The following is a 10256-nucleotide window of genomic DNA, read 5'->3' on the forward strand; positions in this document are numbered from 1 at the left end:
GAGCGGTTTGGGAGAAATCCGTGTTGGGCTGGAGATGTCAGATTGCTGAAGCTTGCCAGTACCATTACCACGACGGCTTTCTGCTTCCAGATGCTCGCCCGTAGGTCGCAAGAACCAACAATTCTTACGTCCTTAGAATAAATTGCGACCGTCATATTTAACCACAATAGCACCTACACGCAAACTAGGGGCATAATTTTCAGGCACTTAATCCCAGCACCCGTACGGGCAGAAGTTCGATGTACAGTGACGTGTAAAGATTCCGTTACTGGGTCTTATTTTCTGCATCGGATACGACGATATGCACGCTTAACCGTGTGGTTACCCGTGTAGTTCGCAACGTTGCGGTCACGCTGCGGTTATTAACCGCAAACCGTCCTTCACGATTATTTAACCGTAGAACTCGATTAATAAGTGGTCAAGAAGCCATCAGTTGATGCGTGGTTACGTATACGGTGTTAAGCCGTAATAACGCAGTAGAATAGGTCTGATAACAGCGATTTACGGTAATATGGTGGTGATTTCACCATTATTTACCGTTGACATATGGTTTAATAAGGGCCATTTGATCGTCCGACCACCGTCCAACCGTTCAATAACAGGAAAACGTGGTTATTTGACTGTTATTTAACGGAGCATTAACCGGAAAACACGGTTATTCGACGGCTATGTTGGTGCAAATAACCACTTATTAACCATAAAACGTGGTTATTTGACGGTTATATAACCGTCGTATAACTGGAAATCTCAGTTATTTTGAACTGCGTGTGCTGGTAGGAGTGCTGACGTTTGTGGACGGATTCAGCTGTGTTCTCCAGTATCTGCCCAGTAAACACGTCACCGCGGCACCACCCGTGGCGCCACCGGTGGCAAGAGGTGGCAAATAGGGATGGCATGTTACGCTTGCCATCGATGGCGCCACCGGTGGCTAAAAGCGGCCAAAGGTGGAACCCCAAAAATTTCATGGTATATTTAATCCGTGGTGCATTCAAACAAATCGGTTTCAAAAATTACTTCGTATATAGAGTTCCAGTATCCAGAATATCCTGTTGCATTTGTTTTCACAGGGTTTTTATGCAACAAATGCTATGTTTGGCTTGTATTCACCAACGGAATCAGTGGCAAAGCTAGCCACCGGTGGCACTGTGTTTACTGGGTGGTTAGCGTCTCAGATTCGCGTGTACGTGATGAGCTAAAATAATGCCGCCACTCGCGTCTCTCTCTAAGCATTTGTTAGACCTGTTATCACCATCACTCACCCCCTCATTATGTCGAAAGAAACGCCTCGCTGCTAAAAGGCCCAGTGTTCAGTCACATTAACCTTCAAAGTCGGTAGATAGAGCACTGTGAATCACTTCAGACTGTTCGGTAGCACTAACCGATGTCTCCCTCCCTGTCCCACTCCTCTCTCACCCTTATTATAGGAATCCCGGGTTCACACAAATCTGGCTATTTTCAGAGCCCGTGTGCATAAAATGGAAAGCAAACCAGCTTCCTTCCGATGCATACAGCCAATTTCTTGCCTTCTGTCTCCTGATGCATCATGTAACCCGCCAAATCTTGAAAAAGCATTAGTCCTCATTGACGCACTTGCCCATGAGATTTGTCAGCGTTGATAGTGCTGTGATCAGGTCTTAATATACAATGTCTCTGATCGCATCCTGCTCGAACTTACCAAAACTGCTCTCCTGACGGCATGTAACATGCTTAACACCGTCTGCACAATTCGACGACTCAGAAGGTCAAAGTCGTCCTTACGCTGGACGAAAACGATGCCGCACACCTACTGGCATTACAGACCCTCCTGTCCTCTAACGCAAAACTCCAAGCAGTGAAGGTCAAAGTTGCTCGCACTCAACTGCACTCCTTACCACACTTGCTTCTCAAGGAATGTTCCGGAGTTTTGTGAATGTAATAGGTTCTTTGTATGGTCGTTAGCTTTTTCGCTGAACTGGGTGATTTGATTGAAATCGAGGTGACATCATCAGTACGTTGTTAGGGTGCGTAGTGGTACGTTCCTGCAATTACCATTGGCAGCAGCTACATTGTTGAAACACCAGTGTTACCGTGCTGTGAAACAGTTTATTTGGTGAAGATGCGGGTGTGTAGAGAAGACGAAAATTCGGTGGAAGTGTCCTAGTGCCCACTGCACAGAAATGGTACATTTGCGGACTGTGAGACAATTCGAATAAATACCGACAAGATGAACTCCATCGGCTTCTTTTTCTCCCTATTTCCCGCAACTTATGTATCCAATTACGAACTGGTCACTCGGATCTCAGTGGAGAAGGCTGCCACTCCCAGACTCCTCGTACTTCCTCATTCCTTCTGTCCGTATTTCGGTTTGTACCACTCTTAGTCCCCTCTAAGAAATAGAACTGTTATAGAAGGACAAGTTTCCTCGTACATCACGTAACCGAGTTGACGGGACTTGTCGCACTGGATGGAGTAATAAAATTAGGTACCTTGGCGCCGAGAACCAGTTTGATGGTCACATCATAGCCATTTCGTTGGCTCTAGCCACTATAAGCAATCCTATGATACGCATGAACAAATATTTGAAGACTCATTCTCAGATTACAGGGGCCTTGCTGCATAACCGTACAACAACACAACTTGCATTGTTGGATTAGTGAGCATGGCCCTTTAGACCCCGTGATTTGCTGTTTTCGAATAAATGATAATGAACAGTCGTTCAGCTGTAACACATTTTCGGTGCCTAGCTGTCACGCCTGCCAGTGTAAGTACGAGGGCTGTTCTAATGCCAGATTACCCAAGGCTAGACAAGCAGTCTAAATACCGTGTCCGAACCACGGTTTTCACGAAAACTGATTCTAACGTCAGTCGCATTTTTGCAGTTTGTTTCTACATTCTACCTTTTGATCCACTTATCCCCTCAGTTTTCTTATGCCACTTCATAATGCACAGTCTCTTTTTTGTTGAACAGCTGTAAAACAGGAATGAATTCATGTGTTCTCCTTCTGCATGATGTGCCGGAGAACACTGAGGTTGGAATTGATATGAAGTTTTGGAGAGTTGGCAAAAACTTCCGTGGCATCAAGGATATACCTCTTGGGTTTCATTTCATTTACTTCAGGTATTTGACTTAGTGTTGACGTTTTGGTTCTCATTCCTCACGTACTCCTTACGTAGTCCTCTATTTAGTCAAATCACTATTTTCCCACTAATTTATTCCAAGCTTCCCAAGTTTTGTTCGTAAAATTGCCACGCAGTTGAATGATGTTGTCTTAGCAAAGGTGTTAACCATTGCCGTACCATCCATGATTAATATCTGTTTGATATCACACCATCCCCAAGGTGACATTTAGTGGGTGAAGAGATCAGTTGTCGGTTGAACCAGAGATGCTATCGGTCATTTAGCAGCTGTCCTATGTAAAGCACCGTAGAATGATATCTTTGGATGAGGTTCATTTGAATTCACCAAAGCTGGAAACATGGGGCACCGGTAGTCGTAACTAATGTTCAACCAGTCTATCCATCATCCATGGTGTATCAAAATTTCACCATTTTCGCTTCTTTTAAAGTTTACGGTGAACCCGCCAAAGGTTTTCTCACGACCGTCAGGTTCATTGAGGCTGCCGCTCTACCCTATTTCTGTTCATTTGGTGATCGTATTGCGGTTAGGCAACATGATTTTTCACTGGCGTACTCATTTTGATGATGATTATTCCCATTCTGCGTTTGCATTATCCCACTCGTTAAATTCGCTACCAAGGGGCCATAAACCTGGGAATCGAGGTGGTATCTAGACTGTGCGGGGCGAGATAGCCCAATTGGTTAGAGCGCGGATTTACTGACCGGAAGCTGCGTGGTTCGAATCCGACCTCCGCCACTCGACTTCCCCTGTCTAGGCTTGGGCAACCTGGCAGTATCCTAGCCCTCGTGCTTCCTTCGGGTAGCATGGCAGCTAGGCACCGGATGGGTGCTACAGCTGAACGCATCTAGACTGTGCGCACGACATTCTGCTTTTCGGCGACCAGTGCTCCACAGTCTGCTGTGGATGGGAGGCTAAGAGTGATCCTTGTTTCAGAATGCGCCTAACGACTCCAGAGCGCAGAATCTTGCCTCGCTCTTTGAAACTGTTTTATGTCTCCCGGAAACTTCAGGTTAAGTTGCTTTTTATAGTAGGTTTCCGTTTTTTGGCAACTGTATGAACCGTAATCACGCTGTGGCTGTGAGTAAAACTGTAGGTCGTAAAGCGCAACTACTAGTTGCCAGCTTTTGTCATTTGTAGTTACTGCGGTGAATTTCACTGACGCCTGAAGACCGTACAACCGTGAGGGCACTCCCACCCTTGACTGCGAAATTTAATCTCCTCGATCTCGTCCCTCACTCGCCTATGTATATCTGCTCGTCTGTGCTTAGCGGGCGTTAGGTTGTGTGTGAGTTAGAGTCTGGCGACGAACAGCAGTTAAAACGCATCAGGTCAGGGAGTTAAGACACGTACTACGCACACACAGCCTCCCTCTGTTGAAAACCCCCATTCTGTATTCTTGCCGGTGAAAAACTCCCGGAGAACGTCGAATAACATGACAACGCTAAATTGGACGCTTTGGGATGTTTTGGGGGTGTGATGACCTAGTGGTTAGAGCGCGAATTTACTGATCGGAAGGTCCGTGTTGCGAACCCGTCTGCTTTCGAATTGCCCTGTCTGGGCTTGGCCAACCTGGCAGTATTCCAACCCTCGTGCTCCCTTCGGGTGGCGTGGCAATTGGGCACCGAAAGAGAGATGTTTTCTCGTTGGAGGATAAAAAATAAGCACCATTCTGCACGTTATCTTGACCGAGAGCACGAACCTTCGTTAGCTTCTGTGCCTTTCGCGATAGCTTTAATGTGAGTGTGATGCAATTTTTCACTTCGCTTGAATTGAATTACAATAGTCCTGCGTATTTGCTATCCACACACAACAGCGCAACGAGATGCAATATATAATTGTCGCTTGCTCCCCTTCATTTAGGTTCTCAGCAACTGCTGTCTAGCTGCTACCTAGATAAGACATCGAAAACGAGTTCTTATTACTCTAAGTCCGGCACTAATGATCGTGGAGACCCCAAAAATATTGACCCATTGTTCGTCGCTTTATCATATTCTTCAGTCGGTATTTCAGCGGAAAAGTATTCCAGCCCATGGTACCCTTTTCGAATCCTGAAGCTAATTATCGCTTGAGTCGAGTCAAGCTTGGTCGAAATGAGTCCACTAGTGTATCAGCTGCGTTCTATCGGTTGCGTTCTATGGACTTAGAGATGATTGTTAACTAAGAAGTCCGAATGGATGGTGTAAGTAATGTTCGTTTTAATGTCTCCTCCTTGGGAGTAAGTCGGCTTTCGAAGAACCGGAAAATGTCTTCTCTCCGGTTCCGGAGGTTTGCTTCCTGGAAGGGGATGGCAGTAAGAAGTACTTCCCCCGAAAATTCTCTCAGTGAGGTCATTTTCATTGGGGAGGGCTAGTGTTGCTTTGGTCTACTGGTAGTAACAACGGGATCTTACAGGCTCTTGATGCTATCTGCACGCTGTCTTCGTTTTAACTTTCACGTTACTGGAATTTTATGCGCACCATTTGCCAAAGAGGCGTCACGGCACCGATATTTACCCGTCATGAAGCAACTAGGTTGCCCAGTTGCTGCCATAAACTCTTGAGTTTGGAAGTCTATCTCTTTCATGGTTAGGAAGTGGCCTTTTTGTAACCCTCTTGATTCTGACAAGAAAGGTGATGTTTTTCAGTAAACCAACCGTTCATATGATACGCTTCATGCGTACCGCAAATGAGCGTGGTTCAATGGTTTTTCTGATGCTAGCAGGTGCTTCGTGTGTCTGGTTAACGTGTTCTGACTAGCTTTTCCTATCTTGTAATTTTTTATCCGCCCTACCCCCTTCTGCTGTCTATTACAGTGCCGTCAACGCAGACTGTAAGTCTGGTCAACGAACCGGTTTTGTGGAGTGGTTCACTCACCCGGGCTTTGTTGCCAAGCGCTGGGTTGCCGTAGATGAAGGTAAAATCCGTTGTTGAGCTACTTCACGCTGTAGACTTTGTTGACGTTCCGTTAACCCCTTCGGATGTGCAACGGTTGACTGATAATTACGACGAGGTTTCTCTGTATTTAGGCCCTTACCCCTCTGAATGGTAAGTTGCTAAGCCTTACGCATCTAGACCTTTTGCTTTGGTGCATTATTTTGAAGGTACCGTCTTTTAAACTGCCCGCTGTGACTTCTCTGACCGATTATTCTGATCGCGTTCTTGCGGATCGTGATTGTTAGGTAGTTTTTTTCCGCTCCGACCTACGAAGCATCTGGTAGCAGCCACGGTGCAATCGTGGACTCCTCAATTGTTTAACCGTTACTATCTGCATATTTCTGCTAATGTCTTATCGCAGTTTTTTGTGAACATAAAATAACACAGTTGCTTACCACATATGCACACACCTACTCACAGAGGCACAATCACGTTAAGTTGTTGAGTCGTCCAGCACGATGTATATACACGAAACACCAACCCTCTCAACTCACTATGGAAACGACAAATAGGATTTTTCGCAGTCTAGGACTGGAGGCGAGATGGCTCAACTGGTTGGAGCGCAAATTTACTGACCGGAAGGTCCATGGTTCGAACCTGACCTCTGCTTCTCGACTTCCACTGTCTAGGCTTGGGCAGCCTGACAGTATCCCAGCCCTCGTGCAACCTTCAGGTAGCATGGCAGCTAGGCACCGGAAGGGTGTTGCAGCTGAATGATTCATTTTTTAGTCTAGGACTTCGAACTCTGTTGAGGCCAGTCTTTTCTGGTTGCACGTCACTGTCAAAAGTAACAACATGCGAGGATTATAGTTACTATGATATCCAGATTTTCCCACATCCCATCGCCTGATCGATTTATTGAAACCAGTCATCTAACTCTTGAAGACGAGTGAGTGACTTTTGTATTTTCGTCCATTATCTGCATTCTGCGTCGATTCGGCAGTCGAACTCACGTTGGAATTTAATCTCATTGCCAAGCTCCTGGAACACCGATGAACATTTTTTGTAGGGCATCTTATTAGATTGGACCCATTTCGGGTGTTGTTAGGCTAAACTTTTGTTCAGTTGGTTCACGGAGCCGTAGTATTTCACAGAAAGATTCATGAACATGTATTCTCTCAAAGAAGGAAGAATAACACACCACGAGCGAACTCTCCATCTGAGAAGTCATCACCCGAAGACCTAATAACCACTCAAGCACATTGTCTGGATCCCGTGATTGAAGGATGATCGGCGCTGTATCCCAACTGCGAGTTAATTACACCGTTTATCAGCTGTCCCAGGTCGAACCGTTAAGTATTCAACCTACCAGCCGGGAGGTTGTAGGTTCGAAACTTTCCGGCGTTTTGAGAGATCCGCACTGCTGGTGATTCTCAAAAAACATTGGCTTTTCAGCGTAGGTTGACCTAGATCAATTGAGGCTGGCATTTGTTCCATAAGTTTGGCTTACGATTGTTACCGAAGACTGGAATAAGGGTTGCTTCGGGCAATCGATCGAATGTGCTAGAAGAAAGCGTAGCAATTCTTGAGTTTTGTTTTGTTTGACACCTCAAATGGGACCAACCCGGGATATTTTCAGGACCTGGGACGAATTATCAAGGTGACTAGTAGGATCTGAGTCATCCACAGTCGATCTCAACACTGGTTGGGCACCGTCTTCAACTCAATGGCCACTCGAAATCAATTCCCTGCTTCGTTTTACTCACTGACTTGAAACCAACTGACACTAATTTAATAGCTTATTCGCTAGCTGTAGCTAGCTTCTGTTCAAGCGCTGTTGATGTTTTTTGTAGAGGTGTGTTCGCTGAGTAACTTATGTGCTTCTGCAGTTGTCTTTCCTAAGCCAACTGTGGTATCATTCAATGGAAGCAGCAGACTTTCTTGAACCCTGACAATGTTATGTCTTTCGTTGTGTGATAAAAAAGCACCTACGATTTCCAAAATCTTTAAAACATCGACCTTAAAATCACATTTTCCTCTGAAGTGTTCTTTAGAGTTGAGTAGGCAACTTGAGTTCTATCAGAGGAAGATCATGTCACCACTTTTAGTTCCGCTCATGTGATTTTCAGTTCTCAACACCTTTTATCCAATCAGAGCAATTGGTTTTCTCCCTCTAATCGATCAGTCGTCGAGGATGGGTAGCACTGACGAATTTGGTCTCTCCGGCCAGCCTCAGTCGTATTCTTCCCGAATGTGGTCGTGTGTACTCGTGCACCCAGTTTCTTTCCGAGCCATCCTCGAGTCAACAACGTTTGGCCTTGCAACCTGCCCCCGAAGTGTCCTCCAAACCGGAAGATCTCTTACCCAAGCTCCAAGTTTTACCAGGAACCGAGGTTCGTTCCTAGGTTTTTCTGATGTTGGGCTCACATCACGTTTGCAAACCCGTATTACTTGCCGGCCTGCAGGTCATGGTAAATCTCATTTGGAACATGGGTTGTTTGGATTGAAAAGGCGGTTATTATTCTCATTATTTATACTATTATCATCAGCACTATTGTCACCTATAAACCATGTACACGTTTCTCAGTGGTACTCACTGCTACATTTTTGTTCACTGCTGAATAATGAGTTGGAACGAGAACATTACGCTCCTCAGCCAACAAGTCAAAACGTTGGTGTATACATATAGGATTCGGGGTTTCTTTCAGGTGTAGTAATTGACAAAAATGTTGAGCCTACGAATCTTCTCCCAGATAAAACACGGCCTCGGTATCACTTAACAGTTTGATCAGTTTATGCACGATAAGACCTCAGTGAACCTACGATCTAGAGCAACCAGACTGATATCGCGGTTGTTCTCGTTCTGTTTTCCCGTACTCTTTTTAGGTTAGTCTTATTCTAGAAAAGCCCCAATCCGTGGGAGAATTATCTCCAGATAAAAGGTTCAGTCGAACAGTGTATCAGAGCTGAGGAGGAGCTGAAAGCCGCCGTTGAGGATGACAGGATACAATCCCTCTGGGCTTAGTGGTTTTCCGACTTTCTCTAGCTACATTTCGCCGTGCGTTAGATAAATTAAAACGAGGTCTCAGTCGACTGCACCCACTGTCTCTACGGAACATGTTGCAGAAGGCTTGGCTGGTTTTAAAGGCGCTACAAACGACCATTTTATGGTGATATTGCTGGACCGTCTTTATTCGTCATTGTTCGGCTGACGCTAGTCCCCACTGACCGATTAGTCGCTTCGGCAAATACGGACTAGAAAATGACTCCTACATCTCCAGTGGCACACTTACTGAAAGTCCTTGGTATTTCTTTTCATCTGTGTGCAGAGCCCTAGCGGTCGCTTGTTGGTTTGGCTTGTTAAGCCGTGTTTAAGGGGTTTTTCGTGCTACTTCGGGTTGGAACTTTTGCGTTACGGTTGTTTCACAGAAACAACGTAACGCTCTCATTCCCTCACCTTCCGTGCACACACTACTGCATCTTTGGAGTCGAGCCGTTTGCCGTGAAATGAACAACAGAATCAAACTACCGTTGGTGTGGATCTGGCGGTTCGTAGGTTGCACACTATGAACGTAAGTATTGGAAATGCGCTCGTTAGAAATAGGCGACAAAAAACGCACGCTTTGGGAGGATGTGCGATCTACATAAGTGGGTTCTTTTGGCCTATAGTTCAGAGTGCAGAATCTGAAAGCCCCCTCGCCTAATGGATCTGTTGGATTTATTTAACTATTGTATGACTTGTTTTCAATAGACAGTGAGTTTGCTGGCAGATTTTTGTGTAGATAACCAGCAGCGAGATTTTAGGGGACTCTGTTGGTGGAGTGGATAAGGTTTGGGGGTAGAGAGCTGTGAGGACAAAAGATACATTTTGGCTGTGCTGATCTCAGAGGCCAGTTTATTTGGGGTGTCTGACGTTGAATCTTTGACTCAGACGTCTGCTTTGGGCTATCCAATTGTGCATTTTATGAGACGCATCTCTAATCCGCCTCTCTTGTTAAGAAGGTAACGGCGCTACTTACATGCATATTGAAATACTGACTAGCTGTAGGAAAGTGTCTACTATTTTCAGCTCCCTGTCATAGAGAACAGCACAAACTGCTATCCAATATTTTATGAGACGCATCTCTAATCCGCCTCTCTTGTTAAGAAGGTAACGGCGCTACTTACATGCATATTGAAATACTGACCTGACTTAGGAAAGTGTCTACTATTTTCAGCTCCCTGTCATAGAGAACAGCACAAATTTATCTACTGACTGCTTTGTGCGAGTAGCGGGACTCCCTATA

At 45.4% G+C, this 10256-nt stretch overlaps 1 protein-coding gene across 1 annotated transcript in view; it reads left to right on the forward strand.

Moving 5' to 3' along the window:
* Positions 1-2955: 2955 nt before the first annotated feature.
* The window catches only part of T265_15369 (hypothetical protein), a gene marked incomplete at both ends in the record, with an annotated part of 21357 nt that continues 14056 nt past the window's right edge, over positions 2956-10256 (forward strand). Inside the window, 4 exons of the mRNA XM_009177767.1 lie at positions 2956-3097; positions 5910-6010; positions 6045-6141; positions 8156-8363. Coding sequence (XP_009176031.1) covers positions 2961-3097; positions 5910-6010; positions 6045-6141; positions 8156-8363 — 543 coding nt within the window. The remainder of the gene's footprint in view (positions 3098-5909; positions 6011-6044; positions 6142-8155; positions 8364-10256) is intronic.

Source organism: Opisthorchis viverrini (assembly GCF_000715545.1).
Source record: "Opisthorchis viverrini unplaced genomic scaffold opera_v5_460, whole genome shotgun sequence".
NCBI classification, from domain to species: Eukaryota; Metazoa; Platyhelminthes; class Trematoda; order Opisthorchiida; family Opisthorchiidae; genus Opisthorchis; species Opisthorchis viverrini.